The 24,630-nt window shown below is 41.3% G+C and overlaps 1 protein-coding gene across 2 annotated transcripts in view; it reads right to left on the minus strand.

Annotated features, from left to right (window-relative positions):
• Positions 1–3,687: 3,687 nt before the first annotated feature.
• sbf2 (SET binding factor 2) overlaps positions 3,688–24,630 on the minus strand; it is a 142,020-nt gene continuing 121,077 nt past the window's right edge. The window contains exons 28-42 of one of the 2 annotated variants that reach the window (XM_061742981.1): positions 22,781–22,921; positions 20,455–20,538; positions 17,943–18,017; positions 16,619–16,797; positions 15,573–15,749; positions 15,084–15,185; positions 11,643–11,828; positions 10,488–10,614; positions 9,534–9,661; positions 8,275–8,499; positions 8,070–8,177; positions 7,783–7,973; positions 7,059–7,146; positions 6,844–6,975; positions 3,688–4,999 (exon numbers count right to left, since the gene is read on the minus strand). In XM_061742981.1, the coding sequence (XP_061598965.1) occupies positions 4,901–4,999; positions 6,844–6,975; positions 7,059–7,146; positions 7,783–7,973; positions 8,070–8,177; positions 8,275–8,499; positions 9,534–9,661; positions 10,488–10,614; positions 11,643–11,828; positions 15,084–15,185; positions 15,573–15,749; positions 16,619–16,797; positions 17,943–18,017; positions 20,455–20,538; positions 22,781–22,921 (2,042 nt within the window). In that variant the 3' untranslated portion in view covers positions 3,688–4,900. The remainder of the gene's footprint in view (positions 5,000–6,843; positions 6,976–7,058; positions 7,147–7,782; positions 7,974–8,069; positions 8,178–8,274; positions 8,500–9,533; positions 9,662–10,487; positions 10,615–11,642; positions 11,829–15,083; positions 15,186–15,572; positions 15,750–16,618; positions 16,798–17,942; positions 18,018–20,454; positions 20,539–22,780; positions 22,922–24,630) is intronic. The other variant, XM_061742990.1, reaches the window with a different exon arrangement.

Genomic DNA, 24,630 nt, shown 5'->3' on the forward strand with positions numbered 1-24,630 from the left:
GGAAAGCGTTCAAAAGAGGCCAGGAAAACATGGCAATCAGTAGAATGGTTTAAGTTTTCTTCCTGTATCCTCTGACCCGCTTAGCGACAAGACACTAGAGCCACGTACGATGCTCAGTGAAGCCGCGCTCCAAACTCAGCGTTTGGTGTCACAATGCAACAGGTCACACGACTAAGTTTAAGCTGTAAAGGTCCAGCAAAAATACAACAGATGAGAGCAGAAAACTAGAAGCCCTACATGTTGTATGTTCTAGAAAACTCTCAGGACCAGTCTCCATTTCATTTTACATTCACATGAATTCACCCGAAACAGACAACAGGCCAGTCAGTAATAAGAAAAAAATGAATTATTATTACATTGGAAAGCAATGTTCACATTTGTTCCTCAGATTAGTTCTGGATGTTCAAATCTTATTAGCATGAAAACCAAGTTGACAGGAGCGATGACATTCATCGGTTAAGCATTTAAACTAATGGATGACTGCAATATTTTAGTTACTCGTCTTTTGGGGGGCCGTGAATGTTGACATGAAACTCCAATTGCCATTTATCAATTAGCTACTACAGGACAGAGTCGTTCTCAGGGGATTATTAGGGCCCGAGCACTGACAATGTGAAGGCCCTATTGTATCTGTAGATGTTCTCGTCGTTTTTATTTTTTTTCTCGTTTTTCTTCCAATGAAATGAGGGCCATTTTGCCCCCCTAAACGTGCCCCAAAAGTCACCAAATTTTGCACACAAGCCAGGCCTGGTGATACATTTGATATTTAATGGTTTACATTAATGTTCGTGGCCTAATGGCTCAGCAGCTTAACCCCTAGAAAACTTTGTGCCTCAAGTCCCACAATATGGTTTGACGTACATGCACGAAAATCGGTACACACCTGTATCATGTCACAACTTAAAGAAAAGTCTCTTGGCGTCATGGCCGAAACCGAACAGGAAGTCGGCCATTTTGAATTAATCGTATAATTTTGGCGCAATTTATGCCATTTCTTCAGCCGCTTCTTCGCCCGAACCGTAACGTGCACCCAGGTGTGTTATACATCAAAATGTGTGTCTCAATCCTGCGACGATGGGCATTACTTTTCTCAGTCAAAAGTGTTACCGTGGTGACGATAGACGCCAAAGAGCGCACCCCCCTTCTGATCATCATTCATCTGATAGTTCCTACTTTCTGACATAACCTTTGAATGGTTTGACATAAAGATTCGTGGGTGGTGTCATCGGACTCGGTTTTAAGTACTTAACCTTTATTGGTGAAAATTGCACGCGGGAGGGCCCGTTCATCGCTGCTTGCAGCTTTAATTAATCTTTTTACTGAGTTTAAGGGAGAGCCATTTCTTTCCATACAGGTAATTTTAAGAGTTCTCACAAAGATATGCTATTTATCATTTAGGAATTACAGCCACTTTAAGAAACTCACTTTTCAGAAGTTTAAAAGTACTTTAACAAAGGCACATAGCTGTAAATGTAACCACAATGCTTTGCAGTGACTGAGCAGCTGAAGCCTGGAGCTCTAGGACGTCACCGAGCTCTCACGGTTGGCCAGACCTTTAGATGCTGCTTGTTTGTGAACGTTGCCGCCTTCCCTTTTGTCTTCAGTGAGTGAAAATCATGCTCTCTTGGTTGTAATCAGACAACCGACTTGAACATTGACGAATATTCCACATCTCTGCCTTTGAGAAGTCTTGAGTTCAAGATTATTCTCTACTTGCAGTATGAAACACTGTCCTATCAGTTTTGTAGCATTTGTACTTCTCAGAGTTCCTCTTACCACTTCTGTCAGAAATCCATTGTCAGTAAAGGTCAGTGAGCATGTTTCCACGGCAGCCACACGTGAGCAGCATGTTTCCACGGCAGCCACACATGCCCATACATCACACTGCCTCTAGCATTTTTGACTCCCGATTTCGTACGCTTTGCATCTTGAACTATTTATTTCCTTCTCCTTACTTTCTCCCCACTATGCACTGTATTTTTATCTTGATATATTTTATTCTTCTTGGGAAGCACTTTGTAACTTTGTTAAGAAAGGTGCTATAAAAATAAAGTTTATTATTATTATATTATTACTTTTCTCTTCCCATCATAATCATACAGGTCGATCTTGGTTTCATCCGTACATAGGACATGATCCAAGAACATGGAAAGAATTACTAGATGTTTTGTGGAAAAGTCTAATCTGGTTTTCCTGTTTCTGACCGTAACCAGAGCCCCTTGTTGTAAACCTTCTGTATTTACATTCATGAAGGCTTCTCTTGATTGTAGATTTTGACGATGATGAACCTCTCCAGAGGATTCTTATCTTCTGTTGATGCTGCGCAGGGTTTTTTTCTCGCCAAGGAAATAATTGTGCAATCAACCACTTTAGTTGTCTTTCTTGATCCTCTGGGCCTTCGGATGTTGTTGGGCTCAAATACCAACTCAATACCTGAAATCAGCTCCAAAACCTTAATCTGCATCATTTCTCTTCAAGCAACGGCTGAATGGACCAGACCTGGGCAACTACTTTTCATTCAAATGTCCAAATACATTAGATCCCCTGAGAATGGTACTTCAATGGCTGTCATTCCTTTACACTGAACACCACAAGAAACCTCTTGAATTATAGCTGAAAGTTTACACTTGATTCCATTTTAACTGCGTGTGTAAAGATGACCAGACCATCCTGAAAATATCCCTTAGGCGAACAACACTCAACATGATAGTGTAGAGTTCTCTTGACCCTTGATCAACGTCCCCTAACCTGTCGGTTTTTCTTAAAAGAACGAACATCGTCTCAATTTTCAGGTTTGTAGCTTAACCTTTTAGGCTTTAGCAGAACGGTTTGATATTTAAAAAAAAAACAAGAAAGAGAAACTGTGTACAATGCAAAAAAAACAAACCTGGAAATGCCTTTAAAAGGAGAATCTGTGCAACAAAAATCAAATGACTGTACACACGTATATAACAGAGAGGTAAAATAACAGTATCAAAGGGCAGCTGCAGCTGCTCTCTGACAGAAAATTGGCCTTGAAACATCGGCTACGTCCTAATGGTGTCAGTTTCTACCCATCTTCTTAGATTTATGAACCATCGGATCCTCTTATTGAGGGATACTCAGGCTTTGCTTGGCTATACCGGACAGATGTTCACTTTCTTTCATGTAGTAATTCTGTAAATTAATTAGTAATTTAATCTGATCAATTTATCATGTTTTCTGACTAAAAAAGGAAGCACGTGGGTGGATGTTATGGATGTATTTGTGGAAAAGGGCTCTATTTGAACCTTGAAGGTAGTTTAATTTATTTATTTTTTTCAACTAGACTGGCCAGCCATCCTTTGCTTTTCCTCTTCAATACAAAAAAAATAATAAAAAAAAAATCAGACTGGTTCCTCTGGATTTGACTTGGATCTACAGGGACAGATGAACAAACTTCCCCTCGACACCACTGGATAGGGAAGAAAACGATCAGTGATGTTTTCAGAGCAAACCACACCAGAATCAACAAAACACATCCATAATGGAGCAGTGGAGCTGAGTGGGTTGTTTTAAGAAGTGACTCTTGGATGCTCCGGCCGGAGTCATCGAGTAAAGCCCACCCCGATTTGATTGGTTCGGTACGTCCTGTACCGATGGAAACGGATAGGAGCGCATCCAATCAATAAGCACAAGGAGAAAACTCTTTCAAGTGTTTGATTTATTTTCAAAAACTTAGTGTCACCAGAAAAAAAAAACATGGTACAAAGACACTGTTAAAAAAACGAAAAGACATCTGAGTTGTTCTGTGCTTTTTTTTTTTTTTTTTTTTTCTTCTTTCTCTAACAAAGCTGTGTAGGCCGCACACGGAGAGAAAAGATGAGACGATAATTTCCACGGATCCTACTAGGTATTTTCTTTATGAGCCCTTGAAGGACGGGGCCCGCGTGGAGGACCTGAACGACCACGACCATTCACCACACACAGGCAACAGGCCACTCGGGGTTTTGCACCAGTAACAACACTTAAAAACGAGAGGAGTCACATTAGGGTAGTGTTACAAAAGTATACTCATGTTCTGCAAGTACAGGATATAAAATGAAATGTCACAAAAGGTATTTACAGAAAACATGATATCACCACACTTGCACTGTTACACTTTTAATAAAAAACCAACAAACAATAATTTACATGAGTCACATGTGTTAAGCAGAAGTCAATAAACATTCAGCAAAATAGTGAAAATGTCACATATTTAAATAGAAAAAAAAGTCTTTTGAAGTCACTGTGCAAATTATTTACTTTTATTCTTTTCATGAGGCGATATCTCATGTATATTGTAAAGTAATGCCTTAGGCCTGGCTGTCTGCATGTTAGACTATCTTTGTTTGATAGGAGTGCATACGTTAGCTCTAAGTGCAAACAAATCGCTTTTTAATGTTGTGCATCAAAATCTCTGAGTTTTTGGCGGTTTATTTGTTTCTGTCAGCAGCGATAACCTTTCCTCGTAGTAAAATATCTGATAGAAAATCTTTTGTCAAGCTATTTTTCTATATCTTTCGTTGCCTAAAGTCAAAAATTGAACCCACAGTTTTTAATGGCCAGTGATATTGCTTGGATCTATTTACAGTTTAAGTAGGATGACATTTATAGTGCAGTCCCCCTAAAACTTCAGCTTATCTTCACTTCATCCCTCTCAGAGCGATCTGACGGCTGAGGCCGGGGGTGGTCGACTTGCGGCGTGACGACAGCTCGAGCGGACGCTCAATAGCAGGCGGAGAGGAGGACGGACAGAATCCGTCCTCCGCCACCAGGCACTTGGTTCACTGTGGTCCCCGAAGGTGAAGAGATGTGGATGCTGGACTGAGCTGCTGCCACGGTTCTGCCCTCAGCCCCCTGAAGCTGCCTCTGACGCCGTACGCCGCTCAACCGCGGCCGTTCAAGCATCCGAGATGCAGTTCTGGATCTTGTCGATCCACACGTGAGCGCTGGCGGCGTCCGACGCGCAGAAGTTGTACACTCGTTTGCTGGTTTTCAGCTAGAAGAGAAGCCGATAAAAGAGGTTAACAGTCATATAAGAGAAGCAACCAGCTAACAACCTCTTCATTTCTCCCACGAGAATAAGACTTCATAAAAGTAAAAGCTATACGTCCTTACAAATGTTAGGAGCTGCTTTGAGGAGCTGAACAGTTGAGTCTAATGACTTGGTCCATGTCATAACACTGTAACTGACCAGAGGAGTGCTGGATGTCTCGTATATATATGCTGTATATGCTGCATATGCTGCTCACTCAGCCGTCATATATATATATATATATATATATATATATATATATATATATATGTATATATACTGAAGGGGCTGCTGAGTTTGTCTATGTATGTTTGAAATGTCTCATACAGGTGAATTAAGTGCATTTCAGCGTGGAAAAGTCACATATCTACATGATGGGAAAATGGTTTGACTTTTTGTTTTAACTATATGCTGGCTCTGTGGCACTGAGATTATTGGATGAAGAGTGTCTTACAAATAGAATGCATTATTATTATTTTTAGGGCCCGAGCACTTACAGTGCAAAGGCCTTATTGTATCTGTAGGAATTGTTCTTGTTGTTTTTCTTGTTTTTCTTCCGACGTAATGAGGGTCTTTTTGCCCCCCTAAACGTGCCCCAAAAGTCACCAAATTTTGCACGCAAGCCAGGCCTGGTGATAAATGTGATATTTAATGGTTTGCATTAATGGGCGTGGACTAAGGGCTCAACAGCGCCCCCTAGAAAACTTTGTGCCTCAAGCCCCACAAAATGTGTGTCTCGATCCTGCGACGATGCGCATTACTTTTCTCAGTCAAAAGCGTTACCGTGGTGACGATGGACGCCAAAAAGCGCACCCCCCCCTTCATCTGATTGGTCCATATTTGATAGTTCGTACTTTCTGCAATAACTTTTGAATGGTTTGACATAGAGAGTCGTGGGTGGTGTCATCGGAGTTAGTTTTGTGTACTTGACTTTTATTAGTGAAAATTGCATGCGCGAGGGCCCGTTCATCGCTGCTTGCAGCTTTAATTATTAATATTATTATTATTATTATTATAATACTGATTGAGGGAAAAAAAAGAAAAAAGCCCCCCCAAACAAAACAAAGCTAAACACATTTGCTTGAGAACTGGATGTGATAAGATACTGTTAATCTCTCTAATTATAACTGTGCTGATGGAACTGAAGCGTGACTAGAGCGGCAGGTTGAACAGCAAGTCTCTCAGCCGCGTTGGCACCTGCTCTTCATGCTCGAGGAGCAACTCAGTCAAAACATCTGATGGTCATCATGCTGACGTCAAAAGAGCAACAACAAACGTTTCACTGTAGTCTCCATGTGTAGCTAATATGACATCAACATTAAAAATATAGCTTAGCTGTGTGTTTTTGGTCTCAAACTGGGTGACGTTTGTGGTTTTTTTATATTTCAAATCACGTTCTTTCAAGTTCTGTGTACTTGTGACCATTATCAGACGTATCCGTGTCTGCTGGCCAACAGCTGACTATTCCTACTATCCTACAGGATCTTTAGCTTTGATGGAATATACCTGATTAAAAAGTTGTGGATAATGAGGTGCGTTCATTTTCTAACTGCATTTATAAGTCGGAATCGAAGGTGATCTGCAAGGTTTTGATAAATATGAAGAAAATAACTAATGGCATTTCCCAAGTAAGGGGAGTGCCGTATTAGATGGGCTACTTTTTAGGCTTAATTAATTATTATTTCTTGTACATTGAGCTTTAACAACTCCACTTAAGACGTCTTAAATATACTGTACTGACTGTAGTAGTGTCAAAGGACTTCCTCAACACAGCCACTGGGCATCTGAGCATGTTTATGTGCACTCACATCGAAGAAAGCCTTCTCACTGATGTGTTTGGGGGATCCTATTGTCGGCGCTGCGATCAGCACTGACTCCACCTCGGCCAGGTCGATGTGGCCTCTGCAGTTGGTGTCCTCGCCGGTGTCGTAGTATCTCAGCTGCGAAGGCATCCCTGTTAGCTTTCTGCCAGCGTCTCATGCAAAAACGTGTTTCTCAGACGTGACCGAGGCGTGATGCTCACCTGGTGTTTGGTGATGTCCAACACAAACCAGCGAGGTTTCCAGCCCTTCAGCAGAGCTCCACGTTTGTACAGGATCCCCTCGTAAGACCTGAAAAACAACAGCGTCCAGATGTTTGGATGTTGTCTCTCCTGATCATCTCTGTATAAATAAAAGTCTGTTTGAGCCAAAATTCCTGCTTGTGACATAAATCATGCAGCGCTCAGGGGAAGGTTAGACATCGGGCTTTACCTACCAGACCAGGGCCAGTCCATAAACACACGAAACTGCTAAATCTGACTAATCCATTAAAACAAATTTAAATAATTTAGAGGACTAGATGATTTGTGTCAAATTCATAATTCAAGTGAAACATTTAAGTGCTGCATATTAACATCAGCTTTGATGCTCTGATTCAATCTCCTCAAACTTTTGAATTGCATAAAATAAAGAGCATGTGCAAAAAAAGTTATAAATTATTGATATAAAGTAGATTTTAATGACTGTTGAGTTCAGAAGAAAATATCCAGCTTTGGGAGCCAAGAGACTGTACTTTAACCTCGCCGTAATTTTAAAATTACACACGCAGACTTTAACAGAGTACAGACGATCCTCTCAAATATGACACACGGCATACCAGGGAGCTGAATCATCTTCCAAAACTGGACCGGCCCCTCTGTAAAGTCACCAAGTGCATCAAATGAGGGCTTCTTATTTGTTCTGGAGCTCAGGATGTTCACGACCCACCTGTTCTCCTCACTCTTGGGGGTGAACTGGTTGTAAAGCGTTGCGGCGCGGCGGTTGAGCCCGTTGGCCGTGGCGGTGCCGTGGTCTTCGCCCAGTCCGCCGTCTGGCAGGTGCATCATAGAGCGCCGCTGGAAGGCCTGCAGGCTGGACGTGGGAATCAGGCCTGAGATGGACAACGACTGCTTACGCAGCTGCAGACACACGAGAAAATGTACGGGTGAGAAACAGAATAACACATTTAAGCAAGCGTGAAAGACGATGACTATTTGTGGTCATCAAACACGCACATTTCCTTCCTGCTTGAGATCTTCCTGTATACTGAGCCGAACCCTTTCAAGAGTCGTGTGCCATTTTTCCGGCGCCTGGTTCAGCTCACTCTCCAGCCTCTCGATGTCCTGCAAAACCGCCAGCAACCAAATAAATGAATAAGGAAGTGACACAAAAGTCAACGAGAAACACCTCAGATCCAGTTTTTTGGGGGACAAATCTTACAGCGAGGAGTTTGGTAATGGCGTCCGGCTGGGCGTTGGTCACGCTGCTGTAACACGGCCAAACAATCCTCCTCTTGCTGTTGGAGACGCTGTCCGTCTCCTCCGAACTCTCCGACCTCACAGCCATCATCCTCCAGTCGTAGACCGGCCCAGTTGACAGACTCTCTTCAATGAAGAAGTCCCATCTGCTCAGGCTGGGGATGCCGACGGACGGCTTCAGGACCACCTGCAGAAGAACAACAATCAGCTCTAGACCGTGATGCTCAAATGTTAAGATATGATAACCACGTTGTAGAAAACATGAAAAATGTATGGTACGGTTGCCAAACAAATGGAAAAAACTCGAGTTTTTCTTGCTTTAAACAGGGGATTACTCAAAAGAGGAGATAAATCTAAATAATGATTCAAAATGTGGAAAAATAAAGTAGACACCAGTAGAAAATGACTGGAAATGTAAGAATGAAAATGAGAATCAAAATATGTCTTGTGTTTATAACTGTCCAGCTCTACTTCGGCCATAAATTAAATTGCTCCAAGCTAAAATGCACCTTTATAAACAGCAGTGAGATTTGCTACCTGAAGATTTGGTGGCATCTTCAGGTCAGAAACCTGTTGACCTCCTGCCTCTCACGTCTCCCGCTCAAGATCTCTCTACTGATTTATTGTTGACATGCTGTACTTAAATTACCCGGTTTGAATTTCTTCAATAAACACTTCCACCCTTTTTAAAGCAAACACATGATCTACAACCACTGGATTCAAAATCTCTCTTACTGCAATAAAAATCCATTTTGGTGTTAATCCAGGTTTCAAATGCAGCCTCACACTGGTGAAAGTCGACTAATGGACCAGAACTGACATCTAAACTAGCTCTGATGTATCAACCAAAACCATCTTACACAGCAAGAAATTAAGGTCATTTTTCTTTTTTTTGGACAGTATTATTTTGATGGCCAAGTTCAGTAAATTGTCAAATTGCCTCACACTCAACAGGTACTAACTTGTTTTTCTATGAAGCATGAGTCATCAATATTTAATTCTCGATCAGCTCTCATGAAGCCAAACTGCTTCTGGTGCAGCTGTGAGCAGCCGTTAGTGGTTGGAAGTGATTTGCCTTGATACTCGTCATCCATCCATCATGTTATTGTGCTCAGAGTTCGTTCACCTCATGTGTGCCAGCGGTAGCTGCATAAACCGACTGCAGCGGTCCGACACAAGGAAATACCCAGTGACGGACGCACAGGCAGCAGAAACACTCACGTTGCTCTCTGACGGGCTGTACAGATAGTTGAAGAAGATGGGACTCCTCCGGTGCATCCTGTTGATGCACTCCCAGATACAGATACCTCTCCGGGCCTGCTTATCGCCTTTATCCTCGAACAGCAGTCCTGCAAAAGAGGTTTAGCCTGTTCATTGCAGAGAACATTACATCTGATGCAATGGTTTCATCAAATAAAGATGCAATTCAACTAAACAGATTACCAGTATTAGAGGGCGAACTTAAGAGGAGGCTCCGGGTGACATTATGGGCTTATAAACTGATGATATTTTCTTTATGTGCCACTTAAACTAATCTGTCTGTCATAGTTACATTTCAAGTATAAGAAAGTATTTGCAAACGTTGAGCGTTTTACAATAATATATTCCACCGATCGTGCTTCATCTTGTTTCTGATGAAGGGACAAAGAGACACACTTGGCCTGAACAAAGAGCAGTTTCCTTTAAAGGAAGCTATTGTTTGGTAACAGTAACATGCAGCTCTGCCCGGCCCATCTTCGGTTTCCGATGCAATTTGCTGTACTTTGGAAGTGAGTATCAAAAGTTAAGAAAACAAAACAAAACTCAACAAAAAAGGGGCTTGAGTGAAGTTGAGTGGGTGATTTAACTGTACAAAACTGGATGAAAAGGGAGGTTTTGTAGCATTGCTTTGGGGTATTTTGTCCAAATTAAGTCACAAAATGTGTCTCATTTAAAATATTTGCTATTATATGACTAAAATAGGAGACTACAGTTTATATAGTAAGAACAGACGTCATAATAAATACAGTTTAAGGAATGAAAAAACCTCACATGCATTGAAGTACAACCATGCAGGGGCAGCCAATGAAGGTAACTCACATTCAAGTGTAATAAAGACTCTTCCTGGCACAAGGGATAATTTAACATAATTCAGAAACAACCCCCCCTGTGGTTCAAACTGTAAAGGTCACTGACCATGCTCGAAGCGCTCATAGTCTGAGTCCAACAGGAAGTTCTTGAAGCGGTTAGAGACGTGATGATACGCCAGGAACTTCAAATAATACTGATTAAACTCAAACTCCAGAGGATGTTGCTCCAGAATCTGCAAGGACAAGAAAAGATGGATGCAGTTAGAGGCTGAGAGGGAAAGTCAGTGTGTGTGATAGCTGAGTTGTGTCTTTGTGTTTATGGCCTCACATCTCCCCAGTGGATAAATTAGAAACAGGAAAGAACGTCTCCTGTCTCTAGGAGGTCAGAGGTCACTAATATCATCACCGCCAGACACAATCCAGACTGAGCCAGCACAACTGCTGCTCCATTGTTCCCTTCCAGTGGTGTGAGGTGGCCAGCAAGAGTGCTGAATTTTTGAGGCCACCTGGGTCTGCTGGCAAAAACAACAGCTGTTTTGGAGATAAGGCTCTTCTATTTTGAGCTCTTGTCTGAATCTCATCTCCCCCTGTTTATAACTCTCCAGACCCCAGAAGCCCCGCCAAACCGTCTTAGCTGCCAAGCCTGGAGTTTCAAAAGACAAATGCAGAAACTATGTGTTGATGTAAGTGTATGGGAGTGAGTCTGCAACACCCCAGGAGACACAAAAAAAGCCCGTAGCATTCTCTCAAGTTAGCATTTCAGAGCGGACACAGTTCACCGGCTCTCAGCTGTGAGAGCTTCATTCTTAAATCGACTACCCCCCCTCAATGAAATCCTGAGGCACACCCAAGCGTCTCCAGAGACTCCCAGTCCACAGAACTGTGATTTTCCACATGCTGCTCTGAGCACGCACTGAAAAGTGAAGAGATGCTGAAACACGCGAGCGCAGAGCACTCAACACTGATCACTGGGTTCACGGGCCATCTGGGCAGCAGCCTCCCTGCACGCTCCCTGGTGCAATACGCCGATAAAACAGCACACAGGGTGGAGAGGTGCACAACGTATAGTTGTTGATGGCTGGATTTTTTTTTGCCTTTTTTCGCTTTATCGCCTGTTCAGTTTTAAGGAATGTCATGAGCTCATAAAGAAGTTATGAATAAAGGGAGAGAGACAGGGAAAACAGAGAGGAGTCACGTAGCTGAGGCAGAGATGTTTCAATGTTCAAAGCATCCGTGTTCGGTGGGGGGTGGTGAAGCTTACCTGGTGCACACAGTCCAGGAACTGCATGAAAATGGGTGCAAAGCCACTTCCCTGACTGCTGGGACTCAGGTTGCTCCGTTGGCTGAATTTATGGCTGAACGACAGCCATTCCTTTTCCACAAGCACCTGAAAGCCTTCCAGAGTCCGGTAGAAAGGATCACTCAGTAGCTGCACGAGAGACACCACCTGCAGGCAGAAGGGGGAGAAACCAAAATGTGAAAATCAGAACTGTATCATGGTAGAAAATGCACTTATGATAAATCATCAACAAGAAAAGCCTGTTTTTTTTAAATTGTCCTATACTTTTGGACTATGGTGCTTTTGCAATATGTTAAAGTTTTACTCAGTAGAAGTTGGCAACTTCTAAAACTTGAGCCACAGTTGTGCCTTTAAACATTTTTTAAATACATAAAAAAAGGCCTTTTACAAAGACAAACTAACCTAAATGTTTAAATATGACATAACTGGAATGTGCACATCTCTTGCTGAGGGACTAATTACAAGTTATGGGCTCGTGTCACATTTCCAGATGTGTGAACCCAATAAAATGAGAAGACGATCCTCACTTGACATTTTATGGCGTTGATATAACGAAAACATTGACATGACTTATGGAATTTTGATTCAGAATAATTCTAACAATAATATTATGACATACATTTATTGTTACCCAATAAAATTTCACTTTGAAGAGTGCTGAGAGTAAAACGAGGACTTGCCTCTGATGGACCTGAGGCATTGTTTCTATATGACCTAAAACTACATGGGATACAGTGGTTTTTCTCAACTTACAGTAACAAATATGGTTGTGAATAAACAGGCTTGGAAAGCCCTGACATTTGTCAAAAAGGATGTTTGATCACTGTACAAGTTTAACCAAAGTAGCAGCTGTTTTACCACAACTGTGCAGAATTTGTCACGCATGAATACGATTTACTGGAGAACTGTTTATTTATTTATTTTCATGTAAATGTGGTTACTTTGATTATGATACCTAAAACCGGAACAGGGTCTAGAAATGGACCATCATCTTGCATAACAATGCTAATCTGATCATCTTCTTTCAATAACTTTTTATAGAATATTTGATGCAATGTCTTAAGGCACACTTGAGCTCACTCACGCTGCAAAACACCAGTTGAGAATCACTTGTCTATGCATGCAACATGGTTGGCTTGCTTCCCTGCCCTCATCTCCTCTAACACAGCTAATGAGCCCTGACGCGTGTGGAATGAGCAGGAAAAATAGTTCATGGCTGCCCCGTGAGGTTTACAAGAACATCCAGCCCTGAGTGGTAGAGAAAGCCCCATGAGCCCCGACTACGAAATAATCCCCCTTGGAGCAGACTGAAGAGAGGATATAAGAGCGAAGCATGAGAGAGGAGAGTGGATATGAGATGGAAAGATGATGATAAAAAAAAAAGGGAAAAAGAAAACAGTGCGTATAAAGAAAGCAAAAACAGATCTCCATCCTGTCTGCAGGGTGTTGATGGTCTCAGAGCTGAGGCGGGATGGCCAGAGCATATGGAGCCCATTTGCCCGGAGGGGCCGATCAGATCGTAGCCTCTTGGAGCCGGTGGCTCAGGGACAAAGATGCTCGGGGCCGAACACGTGCCCTGCACGACATCCACAAAGTGTGTTTTTTTTATTTTAAACCTGCAGCCCAGGGTCACGCAGAGCCTGTAAACACGTTTGAAGGACACATGCTGGCAGCCCCGACATGTACACTTTAACGGGTCAATGTGGAAAACTTGAGCTCACAGACCAAACATTTAATGAAATACTTTGATATTTACAGTTGATTGGGACAAAAATAGACATTTTGTTTACATACCAACAAAATCAGAACCACCTGCTTCCGATCAAAGAAGCGAGCGCAGTTGAGTGATGTAAGGTTTCACGACTTTTTATCGCATCTGCGTGTCGGGTCAACAGTGACAGAGCTGATTACGAGACGAGCAGGAAAAGCAGCGATGGCAGGTCTGTGGTTCACACATGGCCATAGATCTGTGAAGACGCTTGTTTCTGCTATCAATTTCAATACACAGCACTGAAACAATTAAGGGCGACACGAAAGGATTCCTCACTACAGTTACACAACCTAACTGCTTTCAGAGTCGTCTACGGATAAAGAACTGCTTATCTGAAGTTATTGCAGGGTTAACTTCTTGACACTGATGTGACTTTATTTATTTTTCGTTTTTTAAGAGACCCAAAGCTTGGTAGGAATTTGGTCTTTGGACTCCTGAGGTAAAAACAGCACATATTGATTATCCAGATATTTGCCAATACAGACAGCAGCAGCGGTAGGAAGCTTCTGTTTAAATGTGTGGATGTTTTAGAAAATAACTATTACTGCTCTGCTTTAACCACCTTAAAGTGCTTTACACAGGCATAATTATGAGTGCTTTCCAAAAAGGCACACTATATAAAAGAAGTAAATGTACAATATTACCTAAATGTCTATTAATTCACTGTTTTCTCAGTTTTAAACCCTATGGGCTGTGGCTACCTGCACGGAAAACAGACAGGAGGAACTGAAATGATTGTATTTCATGGAAATGGAAGAGGATGCTGGAGGATCTGCACCCAACAAAAATCTGTGGAAACCCAGTTGTAGCATTATTTATGTCACAAAAAACGAGCCATAATGCAACAGGTACTCATTACACACTTGGCATAGGAATTACTAATAGAAATCAAGATTGCTGTGACAACCTTCACTGTGAAGGACACTGCATAACCCTCTGATAACCTGCACAAACAGAAAGTAAATATTTTTACTTTCTCTTTCTCACAAACAGAAAGTAAGTATTTTTACTTTCTCTTTGTCAAAAACAGGAGCTATATACTGTCGAGGAATGAAAAGACAAAATGAAGAATATAGGGAATAGATCTACTTGTTGTAGGTCTAAATTGTCAAGTGAATTGTCAGCACGTTCAGTCCAAACTTGATCAGATTCAAAGTGAATGCAAAGGTTACGTTTCCTTGCCGCTGTTTGGATTAAGGGTTTTCTCCCACTAGGGGAGTTTTACCTGCCATTGTTTGTATAATATTTGCTCAGGGGTCATGTTCTGGATCTCTGGAAAGCACCTAGAGACAACTTGTATTGGAATAGACGCTATATAAATAAGATAGAATTTCATTGAATTAAGTCTAAAGACATGGGTCCAAGTGGGACTGTTGAAATATTTATCTAATTCTTATTTTTAACCAGCAATCTTACCACCAGAAAGTTTTTTTTAAGGCCTTGCAGGTCTCCAAGGTTTTTGTTGTGTTTGTTTTTACATGTAAAATGAATCACTCGAGAGAAACACGTTGACAGAAAAGTACCTGAGTACAAACTGTAGTTTGTGTTGTGCAAGTGTTAAAATGTCTAGAAATCTCCACATCTGTCCCACTCATGTGTTTTTCAAGAAGGTATTTGTGCATTTTTCTCACTTGTGTGGTAATGTCCCAGCCATCCTCCAGGCTTAGCAGAACAGATGAGCCGGTGTCCAGAAGCTCCACCAGAAACACTGCCAGCTGCAGGATCTTGTGAAGCTGAGGGAGGTCAACATATGTGCATGTGAACAAATGTACACAAAGACACAAACAGGCACACACGATTAATCCACCCCGAGTATATTACCATTTTTGGTCTACAGGCAAATTACTCGCTGAGCAGTGCTCTTTTCCCAGATTTTTCAGCAGTGTATACCCAATGTAAGACTGCAGGGGGTCAATCAGATAACCAGCATGCTGTTAACCCGCCCATGAGAATGTGCTTCCCTTGGGAAAATGGCTTCAAAGTGGATTTATTCAATTTATCAATGTGAATACAGAGGATGAGCAGAACGAGTGGACTGCTGGGGTCATTCTCACACAATGTTCAGTGCCAGAATCCCAGTGGATGCATTGCTGTACATCTGCAAAAAACAGTGCGGTCACCTGCAGGATCCACTCAGAGTCCTCCAAGGCTTTGAGGAAGGAATCCTCCGAATCGGACGAAGTGGCACTTGGAGCACAGGCCCTCAGCAACTTTTTAAATGCAGCTTTCACCTGCCGTGTGTCTGTGAACTCCACGGGCACCAGCTCACAGTTGAGAGATGCGTCCACTCTCAGGCCCTGCAGACATTTAGAAAACACTGGACCTAAGTTAAACATGCACACTTTAATTACACTTCCAGTGCAGTGTTGCTGAGTTCTTTTGATGAACCAATGATATGTTTGAAAGGTATAGATATATAAAATGTACATCCGGGGGCAAGCATTTTACAATACTACTATACTGCACTCGTGCACAAAACTTGCAGTAGGGCGTCTCCTTGATGTGTACTCTTTTTCCCTCAATGACCAACTGTCCATTTTTTAAAGAACTATTAAAGAATGAAACATCATCTGATGCTGTTATTTTAGATGAGGCTTTTTACTCACACATTATCTTCATATGGAGGTAATAATGGCATTGAGACTTCATAAGGAAAGAAAAATTACTGCACTACTGACATATGAACTTTTGTGATTGTTATCTTCGGAGAATTAGTAAAAAAAACAAACAATACTGTTACCTTCAGTTATATTTTTACTAACATATATATTTTTTTCTTTTGTACATTTAAAGGGTAGTCTGATGCTATCAAATGTGCAATAAATCCTGCCATAAACTCTACCTTTACAACGTTTATAATGATATATTACTGTTCACATAGGCAGTAGGGTGTAAATCATACCAGATAATTGGGTGAAGCTGTTCTACTGCATATCATAGAGTGACTTTAATTTACTTAAATCCTCCTTATTATACACTTATAAATCAATTCTGGGCTTTGAAGCAACAATGACAAAAAATATAATTCACACATTTTCTCTTTTTAGATTTACAAGTTCAATTGATGACATAATATCGAGAGTGGAAAGCAACAGTCTGTGGATGTATAATATTCACAGGAACATATAATCTCATCTTCTAGAAAAAACCTGTGTCTCCTTCTCACCCTAAGATGCGACTTTTCTCCAAATATGTAAAAGGCAGCCTGCCGTTTGAGGAGCTGAGCCTGCAGACTGCTGCTCCCTGCAGGGGGCGCCAGATCCTTCCCCGCGAGTCTGGCACCCACTTCACCCACTGGCGAGTGCTGAACGAGTCTGCTGCTGGAGCGCAGGCTGGCCCACATGCCTGCAAACACACATTTGCAAACAAAAGTTACACACGCACGCCAAAGATGGCTTGTTTGAATGCCACCGATGCACATATGCTTTCAAATAAACTACGGCCGAATGAGGAGCAACACATGACATGCAGACCGTGTTCACATGCACAGCAGTTCAACAGGGATTATGTAAACACCTCCATTCTTTCTGTCCACCAACAAAGCCATCACCTTGCAGAATTTGGTGTGTGGAGATATTAAAAGCAGAAGTTGCTGGAATTTTCAGCAAATCAACAAGCCTAGAAGCCATTTCCCTGAAAACCAGCATGCAATGATGTCAAAACAATGTTATTATCACCAGGAAGGATGTCGTTTTTCACAGAAACTCATTTCAGTACTTTCGTGTTTCATTTAAATGCCTAAGTGCCTAACAAACTGTAACAAATGCTTTTTTTCCCCTCTCTCTTTTTCTTAACAGGCCAATTCAACAAGGGCTGATTAGGCTTTACTTCAGTACATCAACAATACTTTGGCATCATGTAAGTTTGAGAATGAACTAGTTATAAAAGCTGTGTGTAACACTACACACATGTATCATCACTATTATAACAGTCTTGACCTACTGGCAATATTAACATGACTACTGATACAATTTGATAAGCAATCAAAGCCGATGCATCACATGGTATCAAGGAATATAGATGGCTACTTTATTAACTGAATTCTATTACATCTGAGTTACATTTAGAGAGTATTTGGGTTGGCTTCACCACAATACAAGACTGCAGGGCTTATTTTGTGTGATTTATGAATTGAGTGCCATGACTAACAGCTTCTTTTCCTCTTCAGTCTGGACCCCGGCTCTTAACTGACCACAGTTGGCCATGCTGAGCCAACACATCAACAATGGAAAAGACCACATTAGACCTCTCTGGTTTGTGAAAAACCACAGCTCCCAGAGGAGCACCCACAAAGTCAGCAAAGATTAGTACTATGTTCCACAAGGTCTCTGTGAGGAGTTCGCGGCACCGTGCACTGCACTACTTGACCTGGTTAGTGTGTTACAGCGCGGGTTAGAGGAAGCAGAGATAATGAGGCTTGATGGATGTGTTAAAAAAAGAAGAAACATTCAAACAGGGATCGGCAAGATGAAGCCACGGTTTCACTATACCTTTATTGTGGATTCTCTCCTTACTGGCAGGTTTTTGGTGTGAGTGAGTGAATAGTTTATCTCTGTATTCAAGCACTGAGGATGAGGGTAAAATAATGACAACATCAAAATGAGCACCAAGCCCCACAACCATATAAAAAACCCCAGAAATAGTCATGCAAATGAGAATTCACAGTTGATAGACAAAGTCTGGAATAGTCAACATACTGAGACAGAATGAGAAATTACTATTTTAAATGAAGATGAGAATGATCGTCACACAGAAGTGTAAATGAATATGAATGTCCATGCTTATGACTGTTGGTGAGAGGGCCAAGAGTTAGCTTTCTGATAGATATGACATGATCGCCCACATGAATCGGTTCACCAAGGTGAACCTGCATTTGCGTTTTTCTTTTTTTGTTAAAGGGGAAGGGGTAGTTATCTAACTTAAAGTCATTTTGCATTGGTCTGAACTCTAGGACGACACATATTAAAACATCATGCAGTGCCAGGCCAAAAAAAAAATTAAAAAAAATCAAACAAACAAAAAATTCCACACCTGCATCTAACTAAGCAAATAGTTATGAGCTTCTGTTTGGAAAGGTAAGACGTTTCAGCTGGATGTTTGACCATCAAGTTATTTAACCTTCTTGAGGTCACCAAAAATTAAAACAAGTTACTTGTTGTCAGAAAAGTCTAAGAAACAATGACAGAGATTGCTGAAACTGCTAAAACTGGATTAATCGATGGTGCAATGCATGATTAAAACTTCAACGCAAACTGGCGAGCCATCTCTTTCGAGGAAGACGTTTTAAGAAGGAAAAAATCTGAACTGATCTTCATCAAAGATGACTTCGAGGTTTGGCAACGTCTATTTGAAGAAACTCAACAGATGAACTCATCGTTAAGTCGCATCTCCAAATGCATGAGGACTTATCAGCTATGACTCACAAAAAAAAGAAAAAAAAAGAAAGAAAAGCGAAAAAAAAAGGTTAATTTTCTTAGGAAGCATGAAAACTGCCTCACGTGGCCTCATGAGTCACGATTTATCCTGCTGTAGAGTGACAGCTAAAATCAAGTAAGAAGAACGATGGATAAAGTCTTCTGGCAAGAGACTCCCCCATCATCAATAAGAGATCTTGGAAAAAAAAAATGAACGCAAGCCTGGATGGAAATAAATGTTTGACACTGCTTAAACTTTTTGAAACAATGCCACAACAAAAGTGATCCTTAATCAAAGCTAAAGGTGGTCCAACACGTGTGAGCGTGACTTTTTGTTGGCCAGGCAGTGAGGAGTAAACCTTCAACTAGCGAGCCAAAGTCAGTGATGTATAAAGAATTAGTTCATCAAAAATGAGCTTGTGACAAAGAAGAAAAATATGGAACAAATAATCAGTTTTTCCTTTGTTTGTTATTAATAATATTTAAGATTAGATGGATATAATTTTAAGTATCAATAGTGCTACGATAGCAGATCTTTTCTGAATGGTGATTTCTTTAAATAATTCAATTACATTTTATTTATATATCGTCTATTACAACATAAGTTGCCACTTGGCGCTGACCCAGAACATGACCCCTGAGACAATGACAGGTAAAAACTCCCCTAGTGGGAAAAAAGCCTTAAGCCAAATAGCGGCAAGGAAACGCTCCCCTTTAGGAGGGAAAAGGCTTTGAGCAGGACCAGGCTCATGAGGGGGAACCTCCTGCCGAAGGCTCCTCTACCCACTGGGTGATTATTGCTAAAAAGTGGATCAGATAATGAAACTGCGAATGAAACACTGACTCACTAAAAAAATCTGGAGTGATGTGTCATTGTTTGCGGCACACATAAATGTATGCAGAAACAGTCTGGACAATGCTTTTGCCTTTGACCTTAACTTGCAGCGGTGACTAAGAGTTCAGATATGCTCTGACTCCAAGACAAAACACGAAGTACTATGTTTTTATCCTCACCCCCCCGAGGGTTTACATTCCTGTATAAACCGTCACGATGATGTTTCAATTTAGCATTAAGTCGTTCAGCTAAAGAACAACACTACAACTATGCTGATGAAAACTGCGGTTCACGACAACAAAAACAGAGATCATTTAGCATTGAGATTCTGCTGTGAGATAAAAATCGTTCAGCTTCACATCGACTGAAGGTTTACGCTTAAGATACAGATCGTCACTGATATAAATCATCAAGTAAAAAGGCTGTAAACAACAGTCTGATGCAGTAACTTTAAGAGCTACAACTCAAATATCTATTTGAACTGTGGTTTAATTAGTCTTTTTCCCCTCAGTATTATCATTGAGTGGAAAATAATATGTTCACAAATATGTTGCGATGTTTGCTGAAAAACTCAAGGAATAGTTATATACAATGACAATGTGTTGAAAATATACTGATACCAGCAAATAGTTACATCGCATTTATCACTTTTACCTTAAGAGTCAGATGATGCTAAAATCTTTTTCCCCCTAGAAACAGGAAGCCACACACACGGCTATCAAGTTTTGAGAGGAAGTAGTGGAAATCACTCACCTCCTCTGGTAAAGCTGTTTGAGAATGGGATGTCTAAATGGACAGGAGCCATCTTTGGTATCCTGGATGTCCTCCTTTCGCTGCCTGGACGCAAAACATTGACACGGTACACAGGATGTTGAAACCAGAGGCACCTCACATAAATACAAACTCATGAGTCACTTCCTTCGGTACACTTTCTCAAATGCTCATTGACGCAAATTAAAATCCGATCACACGGGTGCGCGTCAGTGCATTTAGGTAGGCAGACGTGATCAAGATGACCTGCTAACGGGTAAACTGAGCATCACGATGCGTGAGAAACGGGATTTAGATGAATCTGAATGTGGTGTGTTTAGTGCCAGACAGGCTGGTGGTCTTACAATTTCAGAAATGGCAGGGGCAGTAGGAGATCGAGAATATGTTACCTGTTCTGTTGTATCCTGACTTTGTACAGTAGGGTCAGATTTTTGTAAACAACATGAAAACATTGGTCTATTTTGGCCTGTTATAACAGTTCAAGCATGTTGGGATATTTTCCCAGCACACAAGTACCTGACTATTTTTTGGAGCATGCCCATTCCTTTACAACCACAGTGTACTCATCTTGTGATCGCTACTTCCAGCAGGTTAATGTAGCCATGTCGCAAAGCTCAGATGATCTCAACATTTTTTTTATTTAAACATGTCAATGATTCAACTGTTCTCAAATGACCCCCACAGTCACCAGATCTCAGTCCAATATTTCACCTTTACAATATAACGTAATAATAGATTTGGTTAATGGAAGTGCAGCTGACAAATCTGCAACAACAAGGTGATGCTGTCATGTCAACATTGACCGATACCTCCGATAAGAAAAGCTTCGGGCACTCTGTTAAATCTACGCTGTGAGTAAATGAACCCTTCAGCCCCTTACGAGCAAACAGTACCAAAAGAAGTGACTGGGGAGCACAGTGTTAGCTTTAAATCATAAGCAAGGTTAGATAAAAGATGTAGCCTCAATACATCTAGAACCAAAGACAAACTGAGGTCATTATTGTGCTGTACAAATAGGCTAAAAACAACTTTCCAGTAAAGAAACAGAGACATTTAAATAAATCATATAGAAATGCTCAGTGACAACACGAGTATGCAGTTTTTTTCTGTCCGTGTGTGTGAGCGAGAGACCGTGCATGCGTATCCTGGTAACAGTTTCAGCCCAGCATATTCAGGTTACCGGCAGGGGCGGGTGCAGTCAGAAGAGATGGATGGATGTGCAGAGACCCCAGGTTAACCTATGAGTCTTACATAACCTTTTATTGTACACATTTCCTTTTAAATACTACGCTATACCAGATATAGTATGTCTCTTTCTCTCACACAGAAGAACACAGACCTAAAGATAAGTGGGTGAAAAACTGCTGACCAGTGCAAACACAAAAAGGAAGAGAATGCGTTTGCACTGATGATGGAGAAAAAACACTCTTGGAGTGAACAAGAATAGTACTGAAGAGTGCAAGTATGCAATTCTTTTTTTATCAGAAGCAATGAACTCTTCACGACCTCCTGTCCTTTTGCAAACAAACTATTTTTTTTTCTTTTTCCCACGGCAGAGCCAAGGCCACTTAAAAGCACATTCAGGTCAGGTCAATGGAGGCAGGTGAGGCCGTTTTTCTTCAAGCAACTTTCACTTTCACAGTCCTTTCTTTCTGTCAGCAAGTACAGTATACATAATACTGTGGCACATGTGAAGAGATTATACTCATTACTTTAGTAACTTGACATGAACTAATATGAGGTTGGTTTCAAGGTTCTGATTTGTTGTGAAAAAGACAAAGTTTGTGAGAGGTGGAAAGCGTGAGAGGCTCACATCGGGGCAACAAAGACTTTTGCTCTGTTTGGTTTGTGCAGCCCTTTCTCATGACCATCGCTTTGACCAACATCCGACAGAGTAAACTGATAACATTATTCGCTCTATTCCATTTACATGTTCCAGCATTAGTCGCCAGGCAGCCGGGCTCCAGGGCTCCCTGGTACCACTTTGTGGGAAAATCCATCATCGCTGCTCTATGTTTATCAGAGTTCTGATATCTTAAAACACCAAACTGCTTTCATTTCTGCCATGTGACAGAACGCTGTCTTACTTTTTCTGTGTAAGACAGAAAAAGAGACACCAACTGCCTCATAAGCTGTAAAAATAACTTTTGAGAAGCATGCCATCATTAATGTTAACAGAAGTTTATAAACAATCTTTGACTTACAATATAGAAAACTTTATTACAATTAGTCCCAGCATGTGCTAGTGTCAACTACGATGGCAGTGCATTAATTAATTAAAATAGACAGTATAAACATGATTTGGTACCTGGTGAGAGGCCTATGAGAGAGCGGTTGGACAGGGTGTTGTTCCCGTTCATTTTGAAGTAGATAGGGATGGACGCAAGGATGGCTTGAAGGTACTTCTCCTGTTCAAGGCTACTGGAGGAATCTGAGGATGACGTAGGAGCTAAAGATAAAAAGACAATGCAAATCATTTAAAATGAAAGTTTAAAATTCTTTCCAGAGGAAAATGATGATGTTGCAGCAAAAAGTTAATCAGTAAGTAACATGAAGCTGTGGGCAGGACAGACGTCTCGTTGTGGTCTCAATTGCAGCCAAGCTCAATAAATCTCTAAAAAATGTGTCGTCTTAACACTGTTGTGCAAAAGATGTGTAATGTTGTCCGATATACAGTTTTTACATATACAGTATTTTATGAGGCATAAGAGGGGAGCTCTAATATTATTGGGTTTGGGTGATAAAAAAGGTGTTTTTTTGTAGCCGGTTGGTCTTAACTTTCATTGCTCTGAATCTCCTGCCTGATGGCAGAAGCGGGAAGAGACAAAAACCGGGGTGTGATGGGTCTATTGCTTTTTTGCGACAGCAAGAGGTGTCACAACACGTCTCATTTCTTTAAGTCTCTGGCTCTCATGGTGATGCCTCAACAGATGAATGGCAATAAAACTGCAGTCTACACCACAGATTTAGAGAATATATTAAATATCTGGCTGCAAACACTGACAAATCTAAGCTTCTACAAGAAGTAGATTCTGCTCTGACCCTCCTTGTAGACGGCCTCTGTTTTGTATCTCCCGTCAAGTCTGGGGTCTCAGTGGATGTGCAGTTTAGCTGCACCACATCCAACACTTCTCAGAGGACTGAAATAAGGTTTGACCTATTGCTGCTCTTTCTAAAATCCACCATCCTCATATTGTCTTGTTCATGCTTAAGAGGACATGACTGTTAGCACGTCAACACTTTTGTCCACCACCAACACAAACCAGAGCCGATGAGTCATCTGAGCATTTCTGCAGATGACTAGAGGGTTACTGGAAGCACACAGCATGAATTCAAGAGAAAATGGTTAAACCACCATTCTCTTGTGACACTTCGGTGCCGCTGGCCTCCCACTCGAAAACATAACCCTTCAGTCTCTAGAACTGTAGTCTGCTTGTCAGGTCGTCCAGGAGAGGATGTGGAGGCATCTAGCACGTCTTCTGCAGTTTTTACAAAGTAGTGCAGGTTGAATCTTGTTAAATACACAGAAGAAATGAAAGATCATGATCATCACAGTGCTACCTATTTGGCCAGATGAGAGAGTGCTTGTTGAAGCAAGTAAAAGGTGCCATCTTCAACTTTGACCCATCGTTATAAACAAAACTGGAGTGGGCTCTGAATGTAAATGCAACTTCTTGCTGCTTGTTTACTGACTGAGAGAGCAAGTAACAGTCTCCCAAGATATTCATGATGTGGGGCGTCTACAGTTGTTCTGAGGATATGGATGAGAACCCATAAGGCTCTTTTCTTGTTCAGCTATTCTTTCAGGTCGCTGGTGATCCACAGCTTGATTTTGGAAAAGGACCTGACTGTCCCATTGGAGATGGGGTTCTTCACACTGGGATTCATAAAGAGAGATTACATTACACTGGATAGAGAGGAGATGGAGTCAGGGACATGTTCCTGCAGTCACGTACTGGTGATTCACGTTATACTGCATTCCTGAAACTCCCCCCGTGTCCTCATCAGAGCTCAAAGCTCATTCATTTTATTTGCCAGTGATCTCGCGTGATGATTCCATACTGATTGAAGGAAAAAAAATGTTTAAACCTCCTTCCTCCTGTTTTCATTTTGCTCCTGCTCTACACTTTTAACATTTTGTTTTCGGCTCATCCAGGA

Source organism: Cololabis saira, chromosome 2, assembly GCF_033807715.1.
Source record: "Cololabis saira isolate AMF1-May2022 chromosome 2, fColSai1.1, whole genome shotgun sequence".
Taxonomy (NCBI): Eukaryota; Metazoa; Chordata; class Actinopteri; order Beloniformes; family Belonidae; genus Cololabis; species Cololabis saira.